The following is a 12,406-nucleotide window of genomic DNA, read 5'->3' on the forward strand; positions in this document are numbered from 1 at the left end:
CATGCTAGTTTTCTTTGTATTCCCACTTTTTTAATTGCAAATTTCTAACGCTCTTCATGTTATCGGTAAAAGAACATTTTTATCATGAAATCAGGGTCAAAAGCTAGAGTGCAAGATGCCATCAAGGAGCGAAGGCATATAAAATAAAAAGCAAAATACTGTGGATGCTGGAAACCTGAAAGAAAAGCAGAAAGTCCTGGAGAGGCTCAGCAGGTCTATCTGGTTCTGTGAAGTGAAAAAGAGTTAATGTTTCGAATCCATTTAGACTCTTCTTCAGGTCAGGTATAATATACTTTGCAAAACAGATATACAAAGTATCTAAAATTGTGAATTAAAGCATGGGTCTAGAGTAATGTGTAAACTTCTGAATATCAGTTCAAAGGAAGTTAAAATTAGTGTTGAGAAGTAGAAAGGTAAACAGCAAAATGTATCAGAAATGTGAGTTGGTTTTCTTCTCTTTGTCACTTGAAATAATGATCAGCTCTCTTTCAGAACATCCCTAATATTATTTTTAAAAGGGATCAGGATTGTTGTTTATAATTATTTTATGTTGTTCTGTTTTGAGATTTTATTAATGCAGCAAATGCATGGGTTTTAGAGAATGGCTCATTAGTATTTATATTATTGCTTGCAAAGCAAAATAGTTCACTCAATTTTTCAGACATAGTATGGCACTAATTTCAGCACAGTAGGCAGAGTTGAAGCTGTTGGCTTTAAGGGTTGTCTAATATTGAATACTGGTGACATGATGGGCTTCTTCTAGCATGAAGACCTTGAGATAACTGGTCATCTTTATTTTGTTTGCGTTGTCCAGTTAATTTGATGTCACAGAAGTGGGAAGTTGACTCGTCTTTAGGTAATGGTGAGCTGCCATGCAGAGAGTATACATTTCGAATTTCTTGGTACATGGTCGAAAAGCAAGAAAGTTCCATTAGAATTCAATTTGATGCTGTATGCTAATAGTCTTTCCTGCTTCCCAAGTTTGTTTTATACCCTTGAATTAGAGAAAGCTTGCCTTTCCTTTTACAGCTGTTGAACAAAGTATAGTAAATACTGACAAACACAAATGTGCTTTTATCCTGTATCTATAACTTCGTGGTATCTCACAAAAGCCTTAACAAGTGATCAATAAGTTTTGAAATGGAATCTGTAAGCAATCTTGTTGCTTATACATATAAACTTTTCTTTCATTTGTGGCACTTTGAGCTGTTTCAACCCTGGCACAAAGATAGAAGTTGATAAAGCTATTAGTGATAGAGGATTTCAACTAATTTAATCAAATTTGCTAATATGATTTCAAGAGGTTTAAAGTAAAATCCAAGAGCGGAGGAGGGAGTTGGGGAAGGTAGTATACTCAAGCAATGAAAAGTTGCACATATTGTGTAATATGTGCAATGATTCATGGAAATGCTGAAAGTCACCATTCCAGATTGGGACTCTCAAGGGATCTTAAAAACATGTAACAATAAAACCAAGAGTGATAATGACAATGTCAAAGAAATGTGGTTAAATGCTGCCTGAGCTTAAAAGATAAATGATTTCACTTTCACAGAAGATATCATGGTGAATTTGTTTGTTTTTCTCCCTGGCAACAGGAGGATGATTCCGAATGCGGCAGTGGCTCTCGTCTGAGCCCATCCTTATGGTCAATGATAGGGATTCAGCTAGTTCTGCTCTGGCTACTAAGTAGTGCCAGACATTATCCATCATGACTGCAGAGAACAGACAGCCATCTCCGCTTTCTAGACCCACCATACTGTAGCCCTGGCTTAAACTAGGGAATTTTTCTCCCCAGGCAGTAGAAGACTGACCATTTCCATATCCTGGTGTATCACTGTGTCAAAGATTCATTGTTGACTCTCCATACGAAGAATGGTCAAGGTGCTCCATTGACAAGTTTTTTTTTAAATGGAAAATGTTAAGTCATACAATGGTAGCAAACTGGATTGTCAGTACCGAAACCTGCCAGGCAACTATGGGAATGCTGATACATTTATACAATGAAACAATTCATAAAAAAAATCTAGATTTATTTATCATTAGGTTCATATTTTGTTAAGCTTACTTTGATCAAGATAAAAGGTTATTCTTTATTTATGGCTTACATTGGCTGACTAGCTAATTTTAAAACAACTTACACGGGCTAGTGACATACAGGCACAATCAGCTGTCCTATTGGTATAAGGCCAGAAAGCTTAAACATGACCATGTTGGGTACCAACTAGTAATTGCAATCTTTTTAAGGTTTTGATACACCAAAGTCCACTGATTATTCTGTGGCTGTGCAATTATTGTTAGCTATTCTGTTACCAAAGGATGCCTGTAACCCTCTCGTTCCCCCTCATTAAGCCATATCTCTATGCCTGATGCCCTTCATGTTTGCTGAAGCAAATGCATAATGATTGTTGTATCCCACACAAGGAATAGTGCTAAGGCTTGTGAATGAAAAAGCTGTTGTTGTGGCGACTGAGTTTTGGACACTGATGCTTTTTTTTTGCATGAAGATGCTGCTACTATTTTCTCATTCAGTTTTACTGTAGGAGTGTTGTTAATGTGCAAGAGCAACTGAGTGAACCAAATGTTGTTGATGTGAAATTTAGATAATATGATGTAATATAACTGTTTCACTTATAACAACTAAATGTTGTCAAACATACCTCTTTCAAAGTGCAGTGAGCAGGCTGAAAAGATGGGAATTTTACACATAGGCGATTTCAAGATTTAGATTTTGTTTTCAATAGTTGGGATCAAGCCAAGGGCCCCCATTACTACTGTATCACAATCTACTGCTGTGCAATTTCTGTAATATAAGAATAATAGGACTTGTATATGGCATTTTGTTGAATTACAAGAAAATTCCCAAAGTGTTTGAAAGGCAGCAAAATAATTTGAATTCAAGCTGAAATTTAGTAGATAATTGATTCTATGGGAAAATTATATAACATGATCCCTGATAATTAAATATAGGGAATTAAATTTTACATTACAATAAAGTAGGAATTTTATTTATTAAAAATTGTGATGTGATACCAGGCAATCCAAAACATTATATGCCAACAAAATAGAAAAAGTGTGCATTTTAGTTGAACAGTGTTTTGAGGTCATACACAACAACTTTCACTTCATTTATCTTTCAGCCTGTCTTAGTGCACAATATTTATTGATTATACAGTCATCTTTTTGTTTAACTTTAAGAGAATCATTCTCTGGTCTCCAGTCAAAAATGGATGTAACTGAAATGTATTTAAATTGAAGTGCATGCTTTATCAATATCGGCCATCTGGGGGTAAAGAGAGGGGACGTTTTCCTAAAAAACACAGTTAAAATTACTAAAGAAGTTAAACTGCATCAGTAAAAGAGATGAAGATGGCAATAGGTCATTAAATGCTATGGTTATCTCAGCCATCTACTTTCATTCAAAAAGAGAAATACACCAGTAAGTTTGCATGATCAGTTCAGTATTTTGACAAATATAAGCAATGAGATGTTAAATATGTGGAAACAGTATTTAGAATGTTTTGGACAAGTTAAGGAGGGTTTTATTGTGTGACTGATATCTTTTTGAGTGAGGATTTCAGTTGAGAGTCTGTCAGTTGTAGTCCCAAATTCAGTGGATTCTACAGCTTTTGTATCAGTGACCCTTTTGCTGGCAGGATTTTAGTTGTTGGCTTTTATTGATGCAGTATCAGATTAACAAGCAATTTCATCCACCTTTGGGGCCCAGGCCAGGAACTTTGTCCATTGCATTATTGAATAGGAAGTGCCCTGTGCTGTGACCTGGAGATTTGCCATTACAACAGCAGACATTTGATTTGTGGGTTTGCCAAAGTGATGCTGTGGCATGTGACCAATGCATTGTCTCACAATCATTTTGTCCTTGTGAGAAGCGAGTCCACATTCAAGAACCTTTCAGAAATTGAAACACTTGGAGAATTATTCCCCCTTTGATAGTATATAAAACAATGCAAGTTCATCAGTGGACTATAGATGCTATTCTACTTGTAACTTCACCAAGTCATCCCAAAGGGCAAACCACTTGTACATTAATGAACTATCTCATGCCTGACCAGGCAGTATTATCCTCAGTTCACAGATCTAATGAGTGCTTTTGCTGAAAATATAACACTGATGCAGAACCCACCAGCAAACCACCAGTATATCACAAACAGCAAGTACAAACAACAAATAAAAATATCCCCACTTTATTATTTATTACTCCTCTTTACTCCTTCTAACATTTATAATTCCCCGATAGATAACTCAGGCAGTTCCTTCTCTCTGAGGATACCACTTTGTAACAGCCATCAACACGTAAGCGTTCTGGGTTAATTCCCCCTCCCATTTTCTTCCTGCCACAATGAAGTTGATGCTGTTCTTAAGTGTGTACGGTTCAGTGCAAATATTCCTTCTGAAATAATTGGAATTAATGAAAGACCATAGGTAGCATGCTCCGATTTAAGTGCTATCCTGGTACAGTTGACTGTCTGTGTAAAGCGGCCAACTTGCTGGCAACTTGGGCTTGCAGATGAACTATAAAGAGAGAGCTGTGGGAGAAACTATGGTGTAGCATTAACTTTATTGCATCTAGCTATGAATACTTATGAATAATATTTTATGTAGAAAATCATTTTTAGCAAGGAGCTTGCATCCTGTTTTTTAATCTTGGTGTCACAATTCAGAGATGATGTCATAAATATTTTGATTTAAAAAATAATGCGGTTTTCTCTTTTTTTTCCAAGTTACCATATTAAGTTTGGTTTGTACATAAATATGAGGAAGCTCTACTGAAAATCTTACAATCTATGGAGAAATATTCAAATTTCTATGATTCTTTTTCTATTGAATAATGTGCATTCTGTGACTGGAAATCATGTATATCATACTGCGCTGAAAACTGAGCCAGTTTGATTTTAAGGTTCTGAGAAACCACTCCTACTCATAAATTTGAAGAATTGAACTGAGTACATTTTTGCAAAAAGTATTTTCCCACCATGCAGTCGGACCATCTTCTGCTCATTAATACTTATTCATATGTTTATTGCCAAATGGAAGTTCACAAAGATAAAGGAAATGGTTAATAATGTTATTGCCAACCTTAAGTCATATGGATTTTCTTAAGGAGTTGACTACTTTGGGATTAGCATTTACTTATCACTTTCAAGAAACCTAATTGGTATACTCTGCTAAATTTCAAAAAAGAGTGGAAAATATAAAACTAGGCTGCTTCCAGCCCTCCCTCACTCACAATTTGTCAATTGTATAGAATTTTGTTATTACATTTGGCCTGATTATAGTTACTATAATGAAATATTTGATTGTAGATGCCTTTGCAGAAAATAATGAGTGGTTTGATTTTTGCTTTTATCATATTACTTGTTTTGAAATAGATTTGATGAAATGGATTGATAGATATACTTTCTATCAGTCCTTGATGGCTATAATCTAGACAGTTAATTGAATCCAGCCAAAATCCTGATGTTAAGAAACTGAATTGCTATGTGCTAAAGATATTGCTTCACAGCCATTGTAATAGTTATGCTGATACTGTAATCCTCTGAACTCCAATCAGAATGAATGTACAGATCATTACAGATATTGGATAGTCAACCTGTGAAGACAAAAGGATTGCTCAATACAAATGTGCAGCACTTAAATGGGTTGGATGCAATAATTCTGATCGGTTGTGAATGGTTCAAATTCAGTAAAATAATTATTTTCCTTTTCACAGAATAGTACTGAGAACATACATTTATCATCGTGAGTTTTTGTTTTCCTTTTCATTATCAAGATGATAGGTGTTTTCCTGATGTCTTTATTCTGCTTTCCTGTTCGAGGAAACATATTAACATCAGTCGAATTTTTAGTGATGGAATCAGCTAACGAGCGGCAACCTATCAGCGTAACAATTTCTCTGGCATTGGGACAACATTTGAGTCCCAGTCCTGATGATATCCAAGTCCCATATGACTGTGTGAAGTTTGTCTGGGGATCCTTGAACAATCAGGGTTGGCAGGTGTGTTCTGTGGGTGGGAGAGCCAGTCAGAGTGTCTCCAGTTATGGATGGTAGTCAGTTTCACTGGGAGAAGTGGGTGCTACCACTTTAGGTAGAACACTGCAACCACCCTCTGGAAACTTCAAACAATAGTTACAATCTGCTTGGCCACAGCTGTCAAGCCATCTCCATGCAGCAGGAATTGTAAATATTGAGAGCTTTTAGTTCTGGAGTGGAGGGAGTTAGGGAATTAAATGAGATTTGACTGGCCTCTTGGATTGGCATTTCCAACTCTCTCTTGGGGTTCAGTGTCAGTGGAATGGTCGGGGGCCAGGATGAGCTAGGGATGGGAGCAGGTGCTGTCCATGCTTGAAAGATCCTAGTGGTGTTACCAATCTTCTCTGCCTGGGCATTTTAATTGCCATTTATTTGCTACTATTGCGATTGTCAGTGCTAATCCGACACTGCCTTCTCTATGATCACTTGGGAGATGGGAAATTTCAAACATTGTCTCTTATCCTGCCTCTTCCAAGCCACCTCCATGTGTCTAATATGATTACACCCACTATCTTCACCTACACTGTCATCAAGGTGAAATAAAACTCACTAAATAATTGAACAGTGTACACCGTTCCCCTTGTTCCTCCAAGTGCTAGTGACTTTTCCAACATTACAATTTTTCAATGCAACATTCAATTCTTTCCAAACCTCAGAAGCTTGAAGATGTGCTATTGGGACACCTGCACACAACTGAACCTTCAATTAAGTTGTAACTGATGCAATGCTAAGATAACATAAGGCAGTCCCTTTGAAATGGTCCCGCACCTGATGGCAAACAATAAATATAAAATAAAAGACCTGGTGCTCCTCTGGAAATGTCTAGTTTAATATGAAAATAAACCAATGTGTTTGTGTATAGGATGTCTCTGAGGAGAATAAAGAAGTTGTTTATTGCTGAGTGTTGCCTCCTTTAAGAATCCTATCATGATGCTTAATCTTTGTTCTTTGGATTCATTCAGCTAATCATAAATGTTTCATTTTAAAGCTTACACATAGTCGTAGAGTCATACAGCATGGAAACAGACCCTTCAGTCCAACCTGTCTAAGCCAAACATAATCCCAAACTAAACTAGTCCCATCTGCCTGCTCCTGGCCCGAACCTTTCCTATTAATTACTTACCTAAGTGTTTTTTAAACATGATAACTGTGCCCACATCCACCACTTTCTTGGGAAGTTCGTTCCATGGTGGATATCTTGATCTAAATAAATTTGAAACTGTACATTTTTTAGTGTGTTTTATATACATGTCTCAGTATGTCATGACGCTGCACCAATTTAGTTATGTAGGAGATCAATGATTCTTCCAAGTAAATTCCGAACATTTTCCTGAATAGGAGCAAAGTGAGCCAGTTAGTCTTCATATATTACAGATTGATCAATCTTACCAAATCATGAATATTTACCTCAATTTAACTTCAATATATCAACAATATACTGAAGTGTTGGATTTTTTTACAATTGTAAAGCGAATAATGAAGCACCCAATTACAGCACCTACTCCCACCCCTGGTTCATTCTGTTCATTGTGCAGGTTAGGAATTTCAGACTTTGAAAGTGCAAATTGGTTTTGATTTTTAGATCATACAGTTTAGATTATGACCCTTCCACTCTGCTAAAGATAAAAATGTTTGCTTTTCCTGGTAATAATTTTCCATTTAGCTTCTAATATTTTTGTTTTGTCTTTTCTTTTGAATCCACATTTATCAGTGTCCTTAAATGTTGATATGTTCAGTTGTACTGAACATTTCCTTTCATCTGTGAAATTTCATTAGATGGATGACACCAGAAATAACAAGAATTTATATTATGATTGATTTTCCGGCAATGAAAAGGGTCCCTTTAAGGTGCCACGCTCCTCATACTTACAGCAACCTATTGCAGGAACACACTTGAGGAAATACCAAGTGCTGCTTTTACTTTTAAATTGGCTTTGGCTTAAAGTTTAGTTTCAGAATCGAATTTAATTGCAGCTGCAGCCAAATTTGACCTCGAGTTACCTAGTAGTTTTTAGGTACTTCTTTCATTCTGCTAAAAATAATTAAAGGATTAATGCTGCTTCAGGTTCTTCTACTGTAACGTGAAATGCTTAGTAACTAACCCTTTGAGATAAAGTGTTCATCCAATTACCAATTCATTTTTCACATTTATTTTAATCAGGTAGGCTAAATACCTTGTCAAAGATTTAAACTGACTCTCACACACATGAGAAGGCTCTTCAAGTTGCTTTGTTTCAATGGCTAATCAACATTTTTGTAAAGAAATATTTCTTACCATCTGAAATTTTAGAACACGAATCTTGTTCTACTGCCGTAGCATGTCTATGAACTTAAAGGAAAAAGCCAATAGGAGAAACCAGATGTTGTTCAAGGCTGGATAATTCAATTTTAGCTGAGCAACATGATCCTCCAAGTTCTCACCTCCTGGAGGCAAGTATTCACCTAGGAAAGACAACTTTAAAAAAAAATCCTAGATCAAATTAAAGGGGTTGGGGGGAATGTAGTCAGACCGAGTTGCAGGAGGCCATGCTGTTGCTGGGAAACATCGTGAAAATCTCACTAACCTTTACTATGCTTGGATATCCACTACAGTCACAACGTCTGGGTCTCTTTTGAACACTTGCAGTGAATCGATATTCATTGCATTATTAGTAATCCGTTTCAAAGTGTGATTCCCAAGCATTCCAACATTCTTTGCTTAGATAAATATTGCACATCTCCTGGTTCTCCATAGCTGTAAAATGCATATATTCTATTCTTGTGGATACATCCTCAACCCTTCTTTATTTTAAATATCTCAATCAAATCTCTCTGAAGTCCTAGTCTTTTTTTTTAAGTATAAGAAGTGCCAGTTCTCTAACCTTATCATGCTAAGTATGGGTTTATAAGCTAGGTTTCAAGCCAATGGCTCTTTTCTGATCTTTTATCAGCACTTCCATATCATCCACCAAATAAGAAATCTAAAACTGAACACAGTATTCTGATTGAGGCCAAAACAAGATCTTGTGAGATGATGTTAATGCTTTTAGTTTCTACTGAATTGATCCATAATCCCACAAATCTTTATCCTATAGGGCAGTCTTTTGTCTAGCACCTTGTTAAAACACTTTTGTTTGAATACCAAACAATTTCAATGTCCAGCAGCCTACCATCTTCCTCAGGAAATTGAACCAGGTTAATGAGATATGACTTCCTTTGCCTGACGTAAAATTGAGAATATCTACCAACCCTTGTTCTGTTCATGTGATCATACAGCATCTTGTTAATTTTTCCTTTTAAAAATTAATCTGTAACTTTGTGAGTTGTTGTGTTTTTTTTTAATATTGGCACAACATGAGCCAGCCTTGAATCCACAGGCACAAAAACCCTAACTCTTGTGTCGAAACATTGCATACACAAGTGACACATTTAATACCACATAAAGTATTGTAAAGATTTCCATTATCTATCCTAAGTATATAAAATACTGGAACTTCTCCTCTGAATTTTCTTTGTTCAAAGTTGAAAAATCCAATTTAAAAAGTTGTTCTATTTAGCCTTTAGAATTGGGAATCAACCTTGTTGGCAAAGTCAGCATTATCTCAAGGGATTGGATGATCCTCCTGTACCTTGTCAAACAGACTGGACTATACTCTCAAGCAATGCCTGAATTTATAACTCTACAACTATAGCATGAATTCTAGAGATTTGAACTGACAATAAAACCTAAATATTTTTGATTCCAAACTCAATGTATGAATTAATATTGCATAAAGCCTGAAAAAAGTGTTTATTTCACTAAGTACAAAAATCGAACTGTGAATAGGAAATTAAATCGACAGTGATTATTTTACTGATTATTCATTCAAAAGATGAGATTTATGACTCTTTGGGAGAGGGGCGGGGGAGAAATTAACAAAATTGTTGCGTCCATAACAGTACTAGTTAGTGGACAGTTTGATTTAAATACTTTCAATGAAGCAGCTTTAGTTATGATCAAGCTGTGAATGTTCAAAGTCTCCGTTACGCATTGAATTTGATGCTGGTTTATTTTTAAAGCTTAAGCTGGTAGATAAATTGGTGAAGAGCATTGCTGTCAATCGTGTGTGTTTGTATGGGGTTTATATAGCTTTTTTCAAAATCATCTAGCCCTGTAGCCTTACTGGGTTGCAAGTTGCAAAGCTGTTTTACAATGTGAATGAAGGGAATTGTGCTGTTGTTGACCATAGTACAAGTGTCCAGATCCTGCTTTAATGGATTGTTTTCTTAATGGTCGCAGATGGTTCAATGTGTGTTCTTGCAGAAGGTTCTCGCTGCTCTTTGCAGACTGAGACCCTCTCCCTTTCTCGTGCTTTCTGAACGTTTTGTGGAACTTGACAAGCCTGAAAGAAATTTTGTATAAATTTGTACAATACTGTTAAAATAAAGTTTATAATCTTAGAAATGTTGTGTTACTTTATTCTTGTGCAAATATTCTGAATAAAAGATTTATCAGTTAAATCATTAAAATGTTTCACCATGCTGAGTTTGTGAAGCTTTGTTATTGTATGAATGAACTGTTTGACAAGTAGAGCCACTTTGTGTAAGTTTGAATGGAACTGGTCAGTTTCTAGTTATTGAAATTAAAAGCCGTCATGCCAAACTGTGACAAGTTCAGTACAAAAGAAGTTTTGTATTGATAAAGCAACTAATTTTAAACACAGTCAATGCACTTCTTGCACTCATTTTGAAGTTCAGCCCTGGAGATTGAGAAAACATAATATAAAATTATTAATTTTATATCTTAGTGAACCATCAATATAAGTAAATGTCACCTTGGTTTAATATCTCATCTGAAGAAGGGCAACTTTATTTAGAACTGCACTGAAATATGCTTCAAGTTCAGGAGCACGGCTAGTTTTTTAAAATATTCATCATGGAATGTGAGCTTCACTTGCTGGGTCAGCATATGTTGACATACATAATTACCCTTGAGAAGGTGGTGGTGAGTGCCAACTTGAACCACCATGGTTCATTTAGCGTAGGTACACCTATAGTGGTGTAAATGAAAGAATTCCTGAATATTGACCCATGAACAGTGAAGTAATAGTAATATCCTTCCAAGCCAGGATGGTGTATGTCTTGGGCAGTGACTTGCAGGTGGGTGGTGATCGCATGTATTTGCTGCCTATGTCCTTCTAGAGTGTAGTGGCCATGCATTTGGAAGTTGCTGAGTAAGGAGCCTTGGGTGATTTCTGCAGTGTGTCTTGTAGATAGTACACACTGTAGTATTGAGAGTCAGTGGTGGAAGGTGTGGATGTAGTGCCAATCAAGTGGACTGCTTTGTTATGGATGGTGTGGAGCTTCTTAAGTGTTGTTGGAGCAACAACCATCCAGGCAAGTGGGGAGTATTCCATCAAACTCCTGACTTGTGCCTTATAGATGGTGGACAGGCTTTGTGGAGTCATAAGGTGAGATACTCATACTGCAGGATTCCTAACCTCTGACCTGCTTGTGTAGCCACTATGTTTATATGGCTCTTGTAGTGCAATTTCTGGTCAATGGTAGCCACCAGGTTATCCACAAATCTTTCCCTCAAAGAAATACTACAACTCATTTGTGCTGATTTGAGAGTCCAGTCTTAATACACAATTCAGTATTCATTTAACAAAGCAAATCTAGTGAATGGTGTCAAGAAATAATAAAGTATTGGCTCATTGAGAATCTACCATAGCTGAATGGAATTTCCATGGCTGACTCTTTTTAAGGGGACACAGTGCGTGGAGTGAGTGAGACAATAGTATCCAACTAATTTCAAGATGATGAGATATAATAGATACAGGCCCATCTGTAAGCTCCCACGAAATGAACATGGCCCCTCACTCATTATTAGTCTGAGAGAACTTAGTTCTCTCTCCACTAGTTCACCAAGTATCAATACTTCCTTTAAAAAACTAATGGATGACAATTTCTTAAAGACTACAGATATTTCAGTTACATCATTAAATAGTAGAACAGTTATTTAGACTTAAATAGAGCAGATCCCCAATTGTTCGGATGAGATTATCAAATTTCTACTCGGTTGGGTGCTAAATAGAAAGATGATTATCTGACTGTCTCAGTCAGATTACAATTGCATTAATATAAAATTTACAGAATTTATTTGAGATAAGAGGACAGAAAAAGGATTATTAATGTAGAATAACAGTAAAAACTGAAGTAATGTTTTTGAAATCTTATGATAAGCTGGATTGTAAACCTACTGTATGGAAACAGGCCATTTAGACCATTGGGTCTGCACCAGTCCCCCAAAGAGCATCCCACCCAGACCCAGCCTATCTTTTCTAACCCTGCATTTCCCATGGCTAATCCAGCGAACCTACACATCCCTGGACACTA

The 12,406-nt window shown here is 36.3% G+C and overlaps 1 protein-coding gene across 1 annotated transcript in view; it reads left to right on the forward strand.

Moving 5' to 3' along the window:
• The window catches only part of LOC109931996 (voltage-dependent calcium channel subunit alpha-2/delta-1), a 612,802-nt gene extending 602,334 nt beyond the window's left edge, over positions 1–10,468 (forward strand). The window contains exon 36 of the mRNA XM_048609958.1: positions 1,596–10,468. Coding sequence (XP_048465915.1) covers positions 1,596–1,712 — 117 coding nt within the window. The 3' untranslated portion in view covers positions 1,713–10,468. The remainder of the gene's footprint in view (positions 1–1,595) is intronic.
• The last annotated feature ends 1,938 nt before the right edge of the window (positions 10,469–12,406 follow it).

Source organism: Rhincodon typus, chromosome 22, assembly GCF_021869965.1.
Source record: "Rhincodon typus isolate 14 chromosome 22, sRhiTyp1.1, whole genome shotgun sequence".
Taxonomy (NCBI): domain Eukaryota; kingdom Metazoa; phylum Chordata; class Chondrichthyes; order Orectolobiformes; family Rhincodontidae; genus Rhincodon; species Rhincodon typus.